The sequence below is a fragment of the Netta rufina genome, assembly GCF_964035555.1.
Source record: "Netta rufina genome assembly, chromosome: 1".
In the NCBI taxonomy this organism is placed as follows: domain Eukaryota; kingdom Metazoa; phylum Chordata; class Aves; order Anseriformes; family Anatidae; genus Netta; species Netta rufina.
Window position 1 is genome coordinate 80,675,659 of NC_140123.1, and position 20,223 is coordinate 80,695,881.

The 20,223-nt window shown below is 42.4% G+C and overlaps 1 protein-coding gene across 1 annotated transcript; it reads left to right on the plus strand.

Moving 5' to 3' along the window:
- Positions 1-2,052: 2,052 nt before the first annotated feature.
- Positions 2,053-19,131, plus strand: SCML1 (Scm polycomb group protein like 1; the record flags this gene model as incomplete). The annotated part of the gene is made up of 7 exons (XM_084288909.1): positions 2,053-2,182; positions 8,461-8,622; positions 12,376-12,536; positions 13,831-13,902; positions 14,078-14,152; positions 15,880-15,984; positions 18,583-19,131. The coding sequence occupies exons 1-7, from the start codon at positions 2,176-2,178 to the stop codon at positions 19,129-19,131; spliced, it is 1,131 nt and encodes a 376-aa protein (XP_084145035.1). The 5' UTR covers positions 2,053-2,175.
- Positions 19,132-20,223: the final 1,092 nt, after the last annotated feature.

A 20,223-nucleotide genomic window follows, 5' to 3' on the forward strand; every position in this document is an offset into this window, starting at 1 on the left:
TTTCTGGGAAAACTAAGCTCTTGGCCTACTCAGTGCTTTTCCAGCCATGTAATTGAACTGAAAAGCAGCAGTAAATCTGACATATTTTGGTGAAGAATCGCTTGCATAAGAAACTGGATGTATCACGTTGATGTGATTCAAGATGGGGCTTGTAGATGATGGTCTTCCACCTAGCTATCAATGTCAAAGAGAAAACAGGCTTTTAAATCCTACCAAAGATCAGGAAGGAATAAAGGAAGTATTGACTAATCCTTCAGATTCTCTCAAAACGCTTATGAGGAAATAAGGTAAAGTCTATAAATAGTCCTTTTATATGTACCTAACTCTTACACAAGCTTTCTCAGAGATAAGCAACTAACTGCACGCTATATCATCATTCTACCTTTCTCACCAATATGGGTAACAGCTTTTAAATCTTTTCTAGTTCCTTCTGCCCGGAATCTTTCAGATGTATGCTCTAAGCTTTAAATACAGAATGTATGCTAGAGGAAAATACATTGTGCTGGATCCAAGAGCCCAGGAGAGGCAAAGCTGCTGTAGCTTCATGCCCATGAGTTCAACCAGTAGCGAGGCTGAAGGCACATTCCCCTGACATGCACACAGAGCACACACACACCACAAACGTAGGCATACCTGCAGCCAGCCCCACAGCACACAAACAGCCCTCACCCAAACAGACAGCACCCATGAGAAGCACTCATCCTGCTTCTCTATGCCTGAGTAGGTTGGAGTTCACTGGTGTATCCATATATATATATATAAGCATGGGTACTGTGGGGATCCTTCCAGCAGCAGGGCTCACACCCAGTCTGCCCCATGGATCCCAGTTTCCCCAGTTGCCTAAATCTCTCTCTTCCCTTGCTGTTGGTTCCTCCCCTAATGCTAAATTGTCTTGTGCAATCCCTCACGGGTATCCCATAGCGTGTCCCATACCCCTAGGCATCAGCCCCCAGTCCAAAGCTCCTCTGGTGGTGGCTCATGGGGATGGGTTCCACACCTGGCTGCTGGGGATGGGGCAATGATGGGACAGCCCTGGAAGGGGCCCGAGCAGGGTGCTTCACCTACTCAGGTTCCCACCTACCCTTGTGCTCCTGTACTCCACTGAGAAGGGCTATGGAGCTGGTGAGGGGTCTGGAGCACAAGTCCTGTGAGGAGCGGCTGAGGGAACTGGGGGTGTTTGGTCTGGGGAGGAGGAGGCTCAGGAGAGACTTCATTGCTCTCTGCAGGTACCTGAAAGAAAGGTGTGGGGACTGGGGGTTGGCCTCTTCTCACAGGGAACTAGTGATGGGACTGGAGGGAATGGCCTCAAGTTGTGCCCAGGGAGGTTCAGGTTGGAAATGAGGAGACATTTGTGAAATCTGTTCATCTGATTTATGTCATTATGGAACAATGCTAGGGCTGCATGGTATGATGAATGTGACCTTCTGTCCTACAGACCCTTGTACAACCACAGGTCTAAGAAAAACAGAGTGGTTAATGTATATAGTTCTTGTATCTCGCAAACGAATACTTTAGCAATTCGTGTCAATAGAGAGCTTGAAGGGAAATGTATTTGTAGGCTTTTCCTTGAAGTCTCTGGTATCTGGGGGGGTTCAGAGTAACTGCTAACTATGATGACTATTGCGTGGGACACTATGCAAGTCTCTGATATCTGGGCAGGAGATTAAGGAGACGAGGAAAGCTGAAGAACAACTAAAAGACAAAGCTTGCAGGGGACACTGCACAAGTCTCTGACATACAGCCAAGCTGGACGAAGGAGAAGGACAAGAGGGAGGAAGACCATGAGCCTTCAGCACCAGAGACCCCCAGAGGGACCACCGGAGACTGATACGCATAAGGTTGGACGTGGTGCTTGGGGACACGGCTCAGCGGGTGACATCGGTGGAAGTCGTTGGCATACATTAAAGGATTTAGAGCAAACAACCCCCCCGGTCCCTGCGGGCGGCCGAGGAGCGGCAGCAGGAGGCAGGAGGCAGGAGGCGGCGGCCCCGCCCGCCCTGCTCCCGTTTGCCGGGCGCGTCGCGCAGCCGCACTGCCCGCCGACAGCCGCCGCCGCTCGCCTCACGCCAGCCGCTTCCGTCCCCAACGCCGCATTCCGGCCACACCTGCCCTGCCCGAGCCCGAGCCCGAGCCCGAGCCCGAGCCCGAGCCCGAGCCGCGGCTGGCTCCGCCGCCATGTCGGGTAGGAGCGGGGGCGGCGGCCATGAGGGGGAGGAAGGGGGCGAGGGGAGGCGGGAGGCGGGAGGCGAGGGGGTGGGGGGGTGGGGGTGGAGGCGCGAGCCGGCGGCGCGCGGGGAACGCTCCCTCAACGTTCGCAACGGCCCCAACGCTCGGCGCCGGGCCACGCCCACCGCGCGCGCTCCCATTGGCCGGCGGCGGCGCGGCGGGGCGCGGCGATTGGCTGGCGCTGCTGCCCGTCGGCGGCGGTGGAGGTGGCGGGGGTGGGGGGGGTCGGGCGCCCCTCTGGTGGGGGTGAGGCGCCGTGAGAGGAGGGTGTGCGCTGCCACAGCCCTCGGGGGGTCCCCAAAAAACGGCAAAAACGGCAAAAAAAAGGAGTGTGGCGCTGCTGGAGGGCTCCCCCTCACCCAGATCCTGCCGTGGGGAGGCAGAGGGTGTCGTACAAGTGTACCACGGGCCTCCCCGGGGTGGCGTTGGAGCAGGTGTCAGCCCTGGTCTCTTGTGGCGCTGCTTTTGGTGAACTGAGGCGTTAGTCACTGCGCTCTGCCGTTATATATACAGGCACCAAGCAAAGGGTGCTGCTTAGATGTAGGGTGCTGAGGGGGCACGGCAGTCCTGGTACACTGACCAGGCAAACACGCAGTGTCATGTGGTGGGTGTCAGCGCAGCCTGCTTTGTCCTCAGTTTTTTCAGTCTCCTGACTGGTTTTTGCTCGAACTCAGCAATCGTTAATATAGAAACTGCTCTAAATCCCTCGGCAGTAGGATAGAAGTGCCATTAGTAATATTCCTCAGTTAAACATATAGATAAATCTTACTCAACATCAGAGGCCTCTTTGCGAGGCCTGTCTCCCCCTGAGTTTTACTTACAGCATCTTGGTAACCTGAACGTGAAACTTAAAGCCCTGGGAAACCTGTCTTCATTATTCCCTTCACCATAATGTATTATGCTTGCTCGATGTACGATTCCACTGTCTTAATTTCGTTGCAAATTTCAGTTGCACAGATGCTGGCTCCTGCATTCTAAGTTAGCTGTTGTTTCAGCCTTCAGAGACTTGACGAGTATCTAGTATCTTTGGAAGTCTTCTGGTGTTCCTGATCAGCTGCTACAGGGCAGGAACTATCCAGACTGAGGACAGAATTATCAGAAGTATATTAAATTTAAGGATGCAACCTAAGGTGGATGGTACCCAGTTTTCCTGAGTGCAGCATAAAGCATCTTTATAAAACTTACCTTGTCTTATGCATGTCTCCCAGTGCTCTCAGTTACAGCTGGGAGTATGGGGATCACGTTTGCAGATTACAGAGATGCGTTTAACTAAATGCTTAGGAAATGAAGAACAAACACTGGCATCCTGTGAAAAGTATGGTTTAGCTCTGGTGACGTTGCCAGTAGAAGCTCTGCTGTAGAGGTTGGGATGTGATTCATTACTGCCCATTGCTTACAGCTTCCTCGGCCCTTGGGTCACCTACCTCTCTGTACGGTTTAATAACTCATGATTACCTACACTCCTGTTTCTGCAATAAATGAGAGCATTCAGCAAGTGAAGTCTGACTCAGTACGAGCCCCTCCTTATCCCACAGGCATATGTGGTGTATTTAATTAGTAACGTGCTCAGGGAAGGAAAAGTAGTCTGTCAGCTTGTCTTCTGACTTCAGCTGATTTATCAGTTCTGGTTGTGCTTCCCAGCTTACAGCTTTGAGCATAATAGTATGCAGAAATGTGGTTAAAGCTGTTATATTTGCAATGAGACAGTGTCAATATGCAAATGTTTACTTAAAGCCGGGATAACATGATGCTACCACTGCAAGACATTATGGCACTGTTGTCCCCATCCTGTCCGTTGTGTTAGCTCACTCTTTGTATTGGCGTAAGCATTGTGCCACAAATAGGCCAGGATCTAGATAGATGTGGTCCCAGGTAATGCTAGCAGGTTCTCCTTTTGTGACTTAGCTTAAATTCAGGTAAGTTTCGTGGTATGTATCTTTCTTTTCACTGAGCTAGAGTTGCTTTGCTTTTACATTGGGATGTAGTTTGTAGTGCTACAGTTTTGTTTCTTTGTTTTTGCGTTTTTTTTTTCTTCTTTCCTTTTTGTCTCCACCAGTTCACCTTGTCTGTTATGTCCCCGCTACCTGAGAGTTCCTCTCCCACCCTTGCACTTGGGTTCCTATCAAGTGTTGTCTTCTGGACACAGAGAAGAGTGCGGGGAAGGGATCATTTCTGGACACTTTTGGTTGAGTGATCCCTGGCAGGCAGAAGAAATCATCTCAGGAGTCTAATAGTATGTTCAAAATGCATTAGAGAATTTGGAAATCTTATTGAATACATATTAAGGTGGTGTTAATTGGTCATCTGCATGCTTTGACTTATCTTTTTTTATGACTTGGTAGGTTCATTTTTTAGGATAGCAGAAGGTATATCCCTACTTTAAGCTAACTAGTCCTCCTCAGCAAAGAATTCTTTTCAGAAGCATTCAGGGATTATAGTTTTTGAAGTAAGGAGTTGTACCGTATGACTTTGACAACTTCAAATTTGTTTATCCTTCAGTTTCTTTTGAGGAATGGATGCCTCCCCCCCCCCAAAATGCTCACAAAATATATAAATATATTCACTCAGGAAAACTGGAAAATCTATCTCACATGTTTGAAGAAGCGAAATGGAGAGCTGTGAATGGAGCCTTACACTAAGAAAAAATAGGCCATGGAAACTTCTCAGTTTTGCATGTGGGGTCAGCCTTTCAGTAGTAACTTCCAGAGTAGTGTCTCTGCAGCAGTCTTACTTTGAAAGCCTTCAAAATGTTTTAAAAAAAAAAAAATCTTCATGTTTGTATCAACATCTTTCGATTTCTAAGTGTGCTTAAAAAAATAAATATTGCAGTTTGGTTCTGTTCATCTTTCATTGTTACTTGTTTCACATTTTTCTGTGTTCAGCTCTCTACCCCAAAGCCTATACTGCTGTGCTGTGATTAGGGGATAGGTAAAGGAGCGGCACTTCAATATTCTGGCACCCACTGACTGCTTATATCTTGATCAAATGACACAGATTCCAAAGAAGATCAGATTTTCAAGTCATAATGATTTATAAACATACTTCTCTTCAGTTACTGAGAATAAAATCTTTCTGAGGCTTGATCTTTGCTGTGTAAAAGCAGTAGCTTAATGTGGCTATGTAACTTCTGATGCAGAGTTAGACGCACAGTTGGACATTCTTGCATATAAATCGTTATGAAAGCTGGGCTCAAGTTCAGTATCTTTGGCTTTCTGCAAAGACCTGCTTACCTGATGATTTTGTGCAGAAGCAACGAAGAGCTGCTGTTAAAACAACGTTGGAAAAATCCTGAATAGTGAGCATAAGCCATTTTTCGGTTAAAAGGAGCACCTCCAGTCTTGGATTTCTAACTTCGTCATTTCAAAGCCCTGCTCTCCAGCTGCCTTCCTGCACAGCACGATTCTTGTCAGCATCTACCCTCTGATGTAGCATATCCTAGTGCCTGGCTGAAAATAACAACTCGTGTAGCTCAGAGCACTCATTGAGTCTGAGCAGGAAATTAGCTGGCTGATGCTTTCTAAATTTAGAACGATTGTCACTTCAGTTTTCAAACAGAAATTCTCAAGGCTCTTAAACATATAGCTTGTTGCAATCATTGGACAAAACAGCCTGTTTAGTAAGTCTTACTATAGCATGTAATTCACAGTTAAGCCCTTATTTGAAATATATAAACCTAAATATTTTCTCAATCACACTTATTCTTAATTTCTAAATTGATTTAAGGACTCACTGGAAACTTCTAAATACCTGTGTCATGATATTTTGTGCCAGGGGAGCTAATTAGTGCAGGGAGGTTGTTAACTCCCATTGCTCGAAGAAATACAGTTGCATCTTCATTCAAGTCACAAGAAAAAAAATAGTGTCTTAATGGGTTTACTTTACTGTCCTTTTTTTTAGGAGCACAAGTTAATTACAGAGTCTGGCAGTTTGTGGTTTGTACTTGAGAGAGACAGGTACATATTTCATATTGGTCAGCGCTATATCTATACCATTACCCCGTATTGCTAGCACTTCCTAGAAGCACCAGAAGTACTCAGAATTGCTTACAGGAATGAGTTTCAGTTTCTTCAAGTTTACGGGTAAATAGCCAGAGTTCTTCTGTAACAAATTTTCAAAGTTATAAAGATTGCAGTTGGGAATATGTGGCTACAGGAGCGACATTAAAAAGTTGAACAACTTGCCTGCATAAGTTATATATTGGACCACAAGATGAGAACTACTTCCCCTGCACCCTTTTTTAGTAGCTAGTATTAACTGACAAGTGTTTTAGGCAGCGTAAGTGAAATATTTCTGAGCACAGACATTCTCCTTGTGACGAACATAGGCAATTTTCAGCAAAGACATTTAAATTTGGCCACTGACCTCAGAGACAAAAAAACTAGAATGCATTAGGAGAAGGAAGAAGTGGTATGAAGCAGGTGGGTCTGTTTCTTGGAGCAGCTTTCTTTATGTTATAGAGCTGAGATGACCAGCCACATTGGCAATGGGTTGTGTGTGCTAATTTCAGTATTACCTGGCTGTCCAGGTAAGAGTGCCATTCTGAAGAGGAAATGATTTCCCTTTGAGTGCTGAGCAACAGGTGATAAAGTTAAAAGTCCCAGATATGAAGAGGATCCTGGCCACTTTCTTGGGGATTAAAGGTTTTGAGAGACTGATGCTTTTTGTGTCATTGTTTCTACATCACTGTAGAAATGTAATATATTTTTTTGAAAGTGGGGTGTCTCCCTGTTTGGTTTATATCCATCCTCTAGTCATCCTCTAGCTCTAAACTTCTGTAGCTGCAGATTTTGGAAACGTTCTGCCTGGAATTCACTATGCTGTGGAGATGCTGATTTTGAAACTTGTTTCAGGAAGGCTGGTAGAGGGCGTGGAAAACTGAGCTTTGACTTTTACTGTCAACCACTTGTAGTAACACTCCCGACATCTGATAACACTCTCCATCCTTTATTCCAGATGGACCTGCTTTGTCTTTGCCACGTGTTGGTTCCTCGTTCCTTATTCTATACAGCAATTTAAAACTGGCCAGGAACCATGCTCTGACTTGGAGCCAAAGCCGCGTATCCCAGCTCATGTCTGCTCAACTAAGCTCCTTCTTGCAGGGCTACTGGATTTTCAGCCTCATTTATTGCTATAAACGTAGCTGTTGGCTGCATGGTGATTGATGGGTATCTCTGCATATAGCCGTATTTGGGTGAAGCAGTGTTTCCTAACCTGATGACAGCCAAATCCAAACCCTTCTGCGTTGTTTCTTCTGGATTAGACAGGCGTACTGGCCAGAGTGAAGACTCTCACCTGTAGATCCAGTTTATTTCTCACCTGTTAGGCTCTTGAGAAATTGGAACAGAGGGAAGGGAGCAGGATTGGGAGTGAACTCTTTGTACAAGAGTAAAGAAGCAGACCAGTGTTAAACTCATACAGCCCTGATTCATCCCCAGAGCTCATCCCATTTTGTACACCGAATGGGGCAGGGATCCTGTGGAAAAGATGACATACATGTCATCGTGTGTGTGCTGGCTGAATTAAGTTGTGTTTTCTAATTCAGCCTAGTGCCTCACAATATGATTCCTTCCATTAATTTCTTTCATCAAGGATGATTTCCTCTCCCTTCCTTGCCCTCCTCCAAATGCTGTATCAAAAAATCTAGCTGTAGTAGCTCTAATAGTTGTTCTGAAAGCACAACACTTTTTTCTTGACCTGATACAGTTAATTGAAAAAAAAACAACACCACAGCACTGGAGATTGCCCATTCAGTGTTTCTCTACAGCATCTCACTGAGAGCCAGTGCTTGGGTTGATCTGAATACCAAATACGCAGTTAGGATTTGTAGGCTGGTTTGTTTCGAGTGTACTAAGTATTTCGTGTTTACGGAAGTAAAATTTCGAAAACAAATCAGCGTGTCTTGTTGGGTGCTTGAATGGAAATGGGGTTTTCAGGAGTGCTTGTTACTGCCCTGGAACTGGTCCTGTTGGAGCTGGGCGCTGCAGGCGGGGTTAGGTACTTTTAGGAGTCCTGCCAACTAAGCAATAGCAAGCCATTTCCCTTCTAGCATGTGTTAAAACCTCAGTACACGTGTTGAAGTGACCTCATATTTAAATGTTAAAGTGAAACTGCTCTAAAATTCGCCTGTGGTAGAATTGAGATAATGCTAGGCATGATAAGAGTATTACAGTTTTCATCTGATATGCAGAATAGTGTCTAGTCTTAACCTGCCTCTCTTTCTGCTGACACGAATAGATTATGACCCCGTGAACGTTGAGGATGATGTTGAAGCAGTGATTATTGACAATTCTGAGGCAGAAGATGGAGAAAATGGACTGTCCACACAGAGCTGCGTGTCAATGGAACAAAACTCTGAAGTAAACAGTAACGTTCACCACGTGCCTCAACTCGCGTATGGTAATTGCACTTCGTTTTCTTTGGTGATCTCATAGTTAGTGGCTAATTTTAATGCTGTGTGTTCAGTGCTTCTGCCTTTAATGCTTTCTGTGTTACCCATCTTTAAAGCAGATTTTGTTCAGAAGCTATAGGATTGTTTGTATAAGTTGTCTGCGTGGCATCAGGAAGGCTGAGGAGTTAGACAGCTGGATCCCAGCACAGTCTGCAGGGGATGCACAGCCTGAAACTCCCTCACAGGCCCTCACAGATGGGAGGGGGACCAATAAAGCCAGAGAGTGGAAGCTGCCAATGACAAGGACCAGCAGGAGGAAGACGATTACCCCAAAGACTGAGGTGCCCTTACAGAATCACTTCACCCCTCCATGGACAAGAAGTGTCGCCAGCAGTTCGAGGAGGTGGTTCTTGCCCTCTGCTCTGCTCTTGTGAAACCCCACCTGGAGCACTGAATCCAGTTCTGGAGCCCGCAGCACAAGGACATGGATGTATTAGAATGAGTCCAGAGGAGGGCGACGAGGATGATCAAGAGGCTGGAGTGCCTCTCCTGTGGGGACAGGCTGAGGGAGTTGGGATTGTTCAGCCTGGAGAAGAGAAGGCTGCAGGGAGACTTTACAGTGGCCTGCCAGTACCTAAAGGGGACTACGGGAAAGCCGGGGAGGGACTCTTGGTCAGGGAGTTTGGGGATAGGACAAGGAATAACAGCTTTAAACTAAAACAGGGTAGGTTTAGATTTGATATAAGGAAGGAATTCTTTATTGTGAGGGTGGTGAGGCACTGGCACAGGCTGCCCAGAGAAGCTGTGGATGCCCCATCCCTGGAGGTGCTCAAGGCCAGGCTGGATGGGGCTTTGGGCAGCCTGGGCTGGTGGGAGGTGTCCCTGCCCATGGCAGGGGGGTTGCAATTAGATGATCCTTAGGGTTCTTTGCAAATCAGACCATTCTATGGTTTAAAAATAGCTGCCTTTTTAACTATTATTTTAGAGGTCTTTACTAATAATGAACCCACTGAAGTAATACTATGTTTAAAATAGAGGTTTCTTGTGTATACCTAGGAGCGAATTAGATAATAATTAGCAAGCAATTTGGAAAGCAAATGTCGTGGAAAAAACCTAATCCGAAAGATGAAGTGTCTAGATCAACTGTCAAGCGGAACACTGCTGATACTAATGTGTAACGAATGGTAGTAAGATGGTTGTTTAGGGTGGTAAACTGTTAGCTCTAAGTAGCCTTCAGTGATTCTTTAAATCATTGTCTTTATTTTAGCATTTAAGATTGGGGGCTTTCAGAAATCTTACTCAATTTTCCATTGGCCCACGCAAAACTCAATCATAGCTGTTAACAGCATTTTGTAAGTGCTAAGTTAGCAAAGGAAATGTCTGTAGTTAAGTGTAAAGGTATTTATTACCTTTTTTTTCCAGCTAGTTGGCTTAATAGAGGTTCTTATCAGTATTTCTCTTCACCAAAGTCCCACACATCTTAGTTTCCCATTGTTGTTATGTGCTACTGAAAAGCTCTAATTTCCTTGGTCTTCTACTTGACAGTAGAGTGTGCTGTAAATTTCTGTACATTTATACTTAAGAACACATTTGGGGGAAGAAGGAAGATGATTTACTCTTTTTTTTTTTTTTTTTCTTCTCTGTTTTGAAAATAAATAAAAAATCCTGCCCCACAGACAGTTGCTGACTTTGTTTCAGGAAATGAATAACTATTTCATTATCAGCAAAGAAATCATGAAGAGTGGGGATGATTGTTTTTAAAAGGTAAAAGGCATTTTTGTCATCTTCAGGATTAGAGCTTCTGTTATTGTAGATTGCTAGTGTTAAGTATTATCTAGTTAAAATAGGGTATAGTGGCATGTATGGCCAAAACATGACCTAAGTTTATCTTAACTGTTGAACTTAACTCTTTGAACTAAAATTTTCTCAGTTCTTACTCAGCCACCGCCTTAGGTTGGTATCTTGTAGAGCAGCGCCTTTTCACCAGATTTGGGTCTGTCTGTCCAAAACTTTTCTCTTATTTTTTGTCTTCAATCTTCTCACCTACAGATACTTAGCTGGCAGAGCAAGCTCAACATCACTAAGACACAGATATAGGTCTTTATTCCTCCCTGCTTGCTGCCAGAGCACTACTATTATGCTTTTTATTTATCCATTTATGTCCACAAACTTGGTAACTTGGTATCACTTGTTTTTTTTTAAGGTTATCATATTCTTAAATCTATATTTGGGAAGTTAATTGGGAATCTGGTTAGTTTAACAGAAGTGTAATGAGTTTTAAATGTAATGAAACCAGTTACCTAATGTTTCTCCAGGTGAAGTGGCATTCTCCTTTGGCAGCAGAAAGCATCTGGAGTTTGAGGGAGTACATAGTGCTAGAGCATTTATCCTGCTGCCCTGTACCACAGAACAAACACCCTACCATGCTTCTTAGGTTCGCCCGAAGCTCCAAAACGCTACTTCACAGCAGATAGGCAGAGGCTTCTTATGCCAGCTGAGTTTTTTTTTTTTCTCCTTATTTCTTCAAAACCTACCAAGGTCTTTCATAGCTTCTCCAGCTTTCCTCCGCTTTCAATATCCTCTCTTCTACAAGTGCTATCTGTATAGTACTAGGTTCTGTCTGTATCTAAAATATACAGAAATCAAGGAGAAATTGTTTCCTCATAAGAGTGTTGCCATAGCTCTTTCCTGAAAGTTTGAGGTAGAAACCCGTAAACGATGGACAGCGGGATTTTTGCAATATGAAATGTGGAAAGTATTTAATATCCTTCAAAAGGTAGGTCTGGCAATTGTGTGGGATTGCTAAGAATTAGGAGGGAAGAGTTGGCAAACTGGTTGGTGGGCTGGTTCTTTTGTTTGTTTTGTTTTCAGTGGCCGTTATATTCTAGCGTGGTGGTAAAATTATTACTTCTTGAGATTTGAGAGGTCTGGCTAAGAAGTTAATCCTAGCTAAAAGAACATTCCTCTCGATGGAAAGCTAGCTGGCTGCAGTTGGTTCCCACCCCCGCTTCTGCCACTAGGCAGGCTCCACCAAGAGCCACCTCTCCCTGGTGCCAATTGTTAGCAATTGATAACGTGGTTATCAGGCTGCTGGAGGAGTCCATCCCTCCCAGGCGTGGGTGCTGGGCTTGTTAGCACGTAAGTGATTGTCTGGAGTCCTCCTCTTGGGCGAGGCATGGACATCATCCCAGGGATGGGCAGCTGGCTCCCTTAAAACTGCAGTGACTCCTTTCCTCACCTCTTTTGGTGGGTCTCTGCAATCTCTTGGTAGAGAACCGGGCAGCAGAAGAGAGGGGAATACCATCCAAATGTCCTCTCACGGTGAGCATTCTTAGAGCTTGCTTCTCTCTGACTTGGCTTAACTTGTACTTGTGTTACTACGTGCTTGGAGCCTTGATATTCTCTGACCATAGAGTAAACTGGTTTTTAGGCTGTACTAAACTGCTGGGGTTATTTGTGCTTTTAAAGAGTGGCAATGGCCTATTGTCCAGCTCCACCAATGAACTTGGAAGAAAATATTAAATTGATTTTATCAATTTCAGATCGAAATAAACTGGAATAATAAGCGTTTAATAACATGCTAGCAAATAAATCTCAAATAACCAAGCAGTTTGAAAATGGTGATTGTTCTTTTTTTGTTTGTTTGTTTGTTTGTGTTTGTTTTGTTTTCCTAAAAAGTGGTTGTACATGTTTTTATAGTCAAATGTCTAAATCAATGGGAGAAACCCACTGATGTGCTTTGCTTTCTCTTCACTTTCCAGGAAGTGAAGGCTTATCGGTCCTGACTGAACGAGTGCCATCACAAATGAGCCATTCTGCAAGCATGCAGAGAGGAAATGGTCACATGCCTGAAAAAATGGATTTTGTGTTTTTGCACAATAAAAGAAAACGGCTTGCCCCCACTCTAGTGGGACAGAATGTGGTATGTGTAGCCAAACAGTAGCCCCTTGTTTTCTTGACAGTTTCAATGTCATTGGAAATGCCATATTTCCTTCACTTTTCTATGCTCATTTGATGACATTTTGATGAAGCGTGGGTAGGATATATCCATAGTGTGTCTGGAAGCTTCTAGCATATCTACCTTATGCTGGATATTGTACTTGTGTAGACTACGTGTTACTATACATAAGAGAGCAACTTATTTTCCATGTACGTCCTCTTATTTTGCAGTAAAATATTTGTGCAGTTTAGGATTAAATAGGGTTGGATCTTAATCTTGTTGGATAAGGGATTGTACTCATGAGCTGATGACAGGTTCTGATCAAAGACAGATTACATACATTTTTATCTTGAGGCAGGTCTCAAATTTTGTTCATGTCACCATACAGAGGATAATTCCTTAAATTTTAGGAGTTGGTTTGTCTAATGATTAACAGTGCACCTTCTCTTATAATTCTACCTCTTGTAAATAATATAATTCCCTCTTTCACAGTTAGCCCCAATCAAGTATGTCTTAAAGTTGTTTTTTTTGTTGTTGTTGTTGTTTTTTTTTTCTTCATTTCTTTTTGGTGGCTTTTTTGTTGTTTGTTTCTGTTTTGTAAAAACAGACTCAAAATCTATCCTGTGTGGTGGACAGGAACTACTCCTATCCACTGAAGTAAAAAAACATTAACGTTGTCCAGGTGGTGGCACTGTTGATTCCCATCTAAAAGGACATTTCGTGCAACTCCTTTCAAGCAAGAAAATGACTTTTATTAGCTGGTGAATAGACATTTTTACAGCATTTTTTGTGCAGAGTTATAACCATTGAAATAAATCAATTAGGGGAAAAAAAAGATTTATTTAAATGAGTGTAAAAATGTGTGTGGAGTCTCATAATTACATAAGGCTGGTTATACAGGATATGACTGTAGTTACATATTAGTAAAGTTAAAATAGTAGTTACTACCTATGTAACTGCATGAGAAAGTTCTGTCCTTAGACTAACCAAATAACAATACATATCTTGAATAGAAATTTGCAAGAGGTTTATTTTAAACACGAATACAATACTGTAAAACCAAATATGAGGTGAGTATTCATATGACCTGACTGCAGGCACATAAATGAGATGCCTCTGTTCAATCTCACTTCCTCGGGCCCTTTTGTAGCCAGGGAGGGAATATAGCTACAACTGAAAATATCCAAGTAATATTCCTAACAGGTTTTCTCTGTTGTTTATGTGCAGAATTCTTTCATTTTTCAGAACATTACAAGTTCTTTATGTTATTTCCCAGATAAGAACCAGGGAAGGAGAATATGAAGACAGTGACAGTGTCATTTATGAGTATGAACCAGATTATGAATGTGTAAGTTTGCTTTCTTTTGTTGATGACTTGTAAGTACTGCTTTGGGGCTATATATTTTGGCATAGACTAAAATGATGTTTGAAGATGGGATTTGTTTCGTTAATGTTTTATCATAAGACTGTGTGTGTATTGCTAGCTTACACTTTTTTTTTTTAATATTATTTTAATGAAAAAGGGGAGTATTGTATCCGAAGCTTCCTACATTGGAGATCAGCAGAAAACTCTTATGGAGGTCCTCAGTTACTGCCAGGTATTTCTTTTTCTCCTTCCCTCCCATGGCATTGAAACAATTTTAGGTAAACTTCAGGAATATTTGAAATCTGTATTTGATAAGCTAGGACTTCAGCCTTTCCAGTTTTTCACTGGCTGCCTTTCACTTAACTGCTGTATTTTCAATGAAAGAATAATCTTTCTTTGTACTCTGAACTTCTCACACCATAGCTGGCATGAATACTTTTCAAATCTTAAGCTTTAATACAGAAGTGATTTATTGTGAGGGGCTTTACAATAATTGGAAAGATCTGACAGTCATACATACCGAGCCTTTGAAAGTCCCCGAGGCTTGTCAAAAATGTGCCAAAGTGCTGCTAGTGTTGTTTTGGTGAGTTCTTTCCTTTTGACTTCTGAAGTCTGGCCTCCAGCTAGGCTTTGTGCCACTGTTCACCACCCTCTGGTCCTGGCTGTTCAGCCAGTTCCAATCTACCTTGCTGCTCATCCAGCCCACACATCAACAGCTTGTCTGAGACTCTTCTGGGTGACAGTGTCAAAGGCCTTGCTGAAGACCAGGTAGGCAATATCTGCTGCTCTCCCCTCATCCATCAGGCTGCTCATTTCATCACAGAAGCTCATCAGGTTGGTCAAGCTTGACTTCCCTGTGGTGAAACGATGCTGACTGCTTTTGTTTTTCTGTCCTTTGTGTGCCTGGAAATGGTTTCCAGCCTTAGCTACTCCATCACCTTCCCAGGGACTGAGGTGTGGCTGAGTAACCTGTAGTTCCTGGGGTCCTTTTTCTTACCCTTCTTGAAGACAGGAGTGACATTTACTTTCGTCCAGTCATTTGGCACTTCTCCAAATTGTCATGATTGATTTAAAATTATAAGGAGTGGTCCTGCAGTGACATCTGCCAGCTCCCTCAGCATGGATACATTCCATCAGGGCCTATGGACTTACAAATGTTCAATTTGCTTAAGTGTTCCCTGACCTCATCCTCTTTCACCAAGGACACATCTTCCTTGCTCCAGTCTTTACCTCCAGTCTCTGGGATTCCTGAAGGCCTGTCTTGCTAGTGAAGGCTGAGGCAAGGCAGGCATTCAGAGCTTCACTCTTTTTCCTGTCCCATTTAACCAGGTCAACTATCTCATTCAGCAACGGACCCGCATTTTCCTTAGACTTCCCTTTGTTACCCATGTCCTAGAAACACTTCTTGTTGTCTTTGATGACATCCTTGGCTGGACTGAATTCCACTTGGGAACTTAAATTTTCAGACAGTATTGTTCTAAATATGTTATATCATTATATATAGATATACCTATATATCTATAAATCATTAGTGATACAGAAATCCCTATTTCAGTGACTGCCTATGAGCCTTTCACCTCTGTACCTGGGAGCTTACTGTGACTTAAAATAGTATATACGTAGCTTACTTTACTGGTTGTCAGTAGCTTTTCTATGTAAAATGAAATGTAACAAATGATAGATAAAAGGAAAACATTGCACAAGCAGGAAGAACAACATGTAATTGCCAGCCATGTTAAAATAGCAGGAGTGGGCTTCTCTGAAAATTCTTTTTACCATGATATTTACTATTGTCATCTGCATTGATTTTAATATCCTTAAAGAAGGTATTTATTATTTACCGATCTTGCCCAACGTGAGGGAGGGAATTTTGCTTTTAGTGGAATTTACTTGATTTCTTCAGATTTAAATTGGGTTCTGGTGAAACAATACTGTTTTAACCTGTACATTTGTTATCAGGCCATGTATGATGCCATTCAGAAACTGGATAAAAAGCTTGACCTACTACATCGAAAGGTTTCAGAAATGCAGCATACGCGTGTGAGGCCACTGTTGCTCAAACCTGTGAGTATTAAAGAACTTGAGAACTTTTTTTTTTTTTCCTTATAATTTTCTCATTTCTTTTGATGCTTACTTAAAATGAAAAACCTCTCCTTTCACTAAGACTGAAAATAGTAGCAAACTAGTCGATTCCATTTCCGTTAAATCGTTCTAGATTTCTTATGACAGCTTCAGTCTCCTGTGTTGTTATTGACTAGTGGTCACAGAATTGCCAGTGGCCCTCGTCAAATTAAGGATCCCGTAATAGATGCTGTATAAAGTCTGTCCTTATTGGAAGGAATGGGAAGGAATTGTGTAGGTTACATGTTACATGTGGTTATATTGGTGTTACTGCTTTACCAGGTGTGGTGTACTGTCTCTTTGGTTTCAAGAGGCGGAAGAGAGCTTCTGCATCACAGAACCAACGCATGCTGATTCTATTAGCAAGTTGATTTTTAGATCTCGGCAGTGGGTTGTCCTTTCCAATATTGCAGTACAGAATTGTATATTTCTAATAAAATGCCTTTCTTCAAAAATTTTAAGAAGGCACAATGCTGAGTATGTGATCTATTTTGTTTTTACATCATTAATCTGCTGTTAACTAAAGAGACAGAATATTTATACTTTATACTTTTTATACTTTATTTATACTTATTTATACTATACAGGTTAAGTGCAAATGCTCTTAAAGGAAAAACATTACAGGTGATTTCTGAAGAAGGTTGTGAAATCTGTAATGACCTTTCTTTGTCAACAATACTACAAAGCTTTTAACGTGGCAGAGGTGATTCTGGTGTCAAGATATCAAGACATCAGTAAAGCCATTTGCATTGAGTAAAATGTATGTGAGTAACCATGATGACACTTTCATGCATGTCACTTATGAATCAGATTTTATATTTTATATGGCAGTGCTTTTTTGTTGTCCTGACAACTGTAAGCTTATACTGGCCAGTTAACTGAAAATACGAGATTTGGGGAACAAACTGGTGTCATCAGCAGTAGTTTGACCACATGACCTCTGCATTCTTAGCCTCTCTGATCAGGTGGGATGGCAGCTGCTTTAATGTTCAAACTAAAAGTAGCCTCCCCAGCTTTTTAAAGAAAACTTTTATCATTATATGGTGTAAGGCAGAAGCCAGCAAATGTAAGCTGCCAACCATTTTCTTATGTTCTGCTTGCATTTTCTCTTTAAAACCATCAGGAATGCTGTGGATTTTTAAAGCTGTACCATTGTTACAGCTGTAATGGTCTAAGGATATAAATAAGGAGAGGTTTGTGGTAAAGAAACTTTTTTTTTTTATTATTATTATTAAATCAACTCAAATACTCAGAGAAATGGACGAACTCTTAGGTAAGCCTTTCTTCAGGTTGTATATTTTTCAAGGTTACAAGAGTGGAATATGATTAGACCTCTGTTTTTAAACAACAAAACAAGAATATATCAGGTACATTGGGTAACTCCTTATCAGTGACTTCTATTTCAAACTATATGTTCAAAATATATGTTTTAGGGTGCATATGTTTCTTAATGAAAGGACTCCAAAAGATGGAAAGCATAGCCCATCTCTCAGTTTCTCCTTTTTAGTCACTTTGGAGTCTGTCGTTGTGGGCAAGGTCTGGATGTTTAGTGCTTTCAGCCAGCAAATAAAGAATGAAGAGGGAGCCAGGAGAGAAGGTGAATTGGTTTCCTTTTTCCTTTATTAAAAGGAAACTAATATAGCAGTGGACAGTCCTTGAAAATTCATAATTCTGGGTCAATGGTTCAAAAACTCTTAATTTTATTTTGCCCATTTTTTTTTCTGCTAAAAACGAGCTTTCACAAGGGTGCCTTTCTCATTATATATTTCTCTGGCTTTTTATAAAGGAGAAAAAAAAAAAGCCAGCACCCCAGGTGGAGAAAACTTGAGAAGCACTCAAGCTGACCAGATAAACTCTTAGAGTCTGAGCTACAAGTGAGAATAAAAGGAAAGAAGAAGAATAGCACCGGCCTCATGACAGTGAGGTGTGAAGTGTACTCGAGTATCGTTTCCAGTGTGAGCCCCCAGTACCGTAGGGATGTGGACATATTAGGAGCCCAACATAGGGCCATGAAAGTGGTTAAGGGACTGGAGCATCTCTCCAGTGATGAGACGCTGAGAGACCTGAGGCTCTTCAGCCTGGAGAAAAGCAGGCTCAGGCAGGATCTTATACCTTATTCAGCTGTATAAATACCTGGAGGGACGTATGCAAAATAGATGGAGCCAGGCTCTTTTCAGTGGTGCCCGGTGCACTGGGCACAAACTGGAGCCCAGGAGGCTCCCTCTGAGCACCAGGCCGCACTTCTGTGCTGTGCGGGTGAGGAGCCCTGGCACAGGCTGCCCAGAGAGGCTGTGGGGTCTCCTCCTTGAAGATGTCCAAAAGCCACCTGGAGATGGCCCTGGGCAGCCTGCTCTGGGTGTCCCTGCTTGGGCAGGGCTTGGAGCAGGCGACCTCCAGAGGGCCCTGCCAGCCTCAGCCACTCTGTGATCCTGTGAAGTCTATTGCCAATAGCATAAATACTACAAAGTAGTCTTCCTGGTTTTCGAAAGATCGGCTATATCTAATTTAACCATTTAATTGTTTTCTGAATCACATTTACAGAAACCAGTTGGATTTACATACAGAAGTTCCAGTCATTTGCCCCAAGGAAGAATAAGAGTACAAAAATCCATGGAAAGGGAATCAAGTCTTCAGTTCTCTTCACCAGGCCAGGGAATGCATAACCCAGTCATAAGGGTCGCTTTACAAAACGGCCATGTTCAGGTCAATTCCACAATAAAAAGTGTTCAACAGACTGTGCAGCTTGAACCGCAGCAGCCCGTTCTTAGGCAGAGCCCTCCACTCCCCACCATAGTTTCTACACATTCATTGCATTCATCATTCGCAGCAGCTAACAGCATCCCTGACCTTCCTCCGCAATCAAATCTTTCAGCCAGTGTTGTGGAAAGTACTGTCAGCAGTGCACCTTCCTCAGTGGCATCCTCAGTGATGCCAGCACCATCTGAGACCAGCCTGGGAAATAAAGCTGTGGTGGTGAGCTACAGAAATGCATCTGGGAGTGTGAACATTAGTAAGGAACTGCCATCTTCTTCGGTCTCCATCCACCCAAGCTTTGGTGAGTTCCTTTCTAATAAACACACAGACACCTAGGCTAGAAAAATGCTGTTAGTGTAAAAAATTATGCCTAAAGAATATCTCTTAATCATCATTTAACAAAAGTAAAGGAACAGAACTGGCTGCCGTTACAGAGATGTTTATTATAGAACAGTGTTTAAATCCCTTGAAATGAAGGTTGTAGGAGTGTTTAATATGCTGGGGATCAGTTAAAAACCTCTGTGCAGTGTATATACAGTTGTATAGACTAAGAAAAGCCTTTGATTTACAGTACATGCTTTGGGTTATTTTAAGACTAAGACCTTTTATTCTCTCTTAGGACTTGATGTAAACTATTTTTGACCTGTGTGTTATAAGTAATATATTCATACTGTGCATATTTTTTAAAAGAGAAGAAATTGCAAGTAAAATTGAAGCATATGCCTGCATAGATGTTGGGTATTTAAGAAACATCTTAACCTGATCTGTGTGAAGAAAATACCTGTTTTCTTCTTGTGGAAAGTTTTGTGAATAATCCTTTCTGTCCTCAAATGCTCCAGTGTTTGGTTTCTTTCAAAATACTGTGTTCCACAGAAAATGAAGAATTCTGTACATCGTTGTGATATAAAAAGCAAGCACACATCAAATAGCACCAGGTTTTTTAAAAAGATAATGTATTTCTTTGTAAATGCACTGAGTAAATGCTCTGTGGAAGTGTGGACTATGAGGTTTTGGTTGCTTTTGGTGTAAAATACAGGTTCATACAGCCAAAGAGCTACATGAATAGTAGGTGAAATACCCAGATACCTGTCTGCGAACTTGTAAGCAATGTATGATTTAGCAGTAGTGTGTATGGTTGTGCCATTATTCATGGGTCGTCTTGAAAATGTATAGCATCTGTACATGTGCAAAAATAGACTTGTACAAACATTTTAACCTCCTACGTGTTTAATATGTTTTCTCGGGTGTTATTATTTCAGTTAGTTGTGTTAGTGTTAATGTGAAATTAAAAGACGGTTCTGTTAACAACTTAAAGCTGTGGATTTATTTCTGTAAGAGCAAAGATAAGTGATATATAGGGGAATTAGTTTTAGTGGAGAGCTGGCTTAGAGGTTAAGAAACAATTTCAAAAACTATTTTTTGAATGAC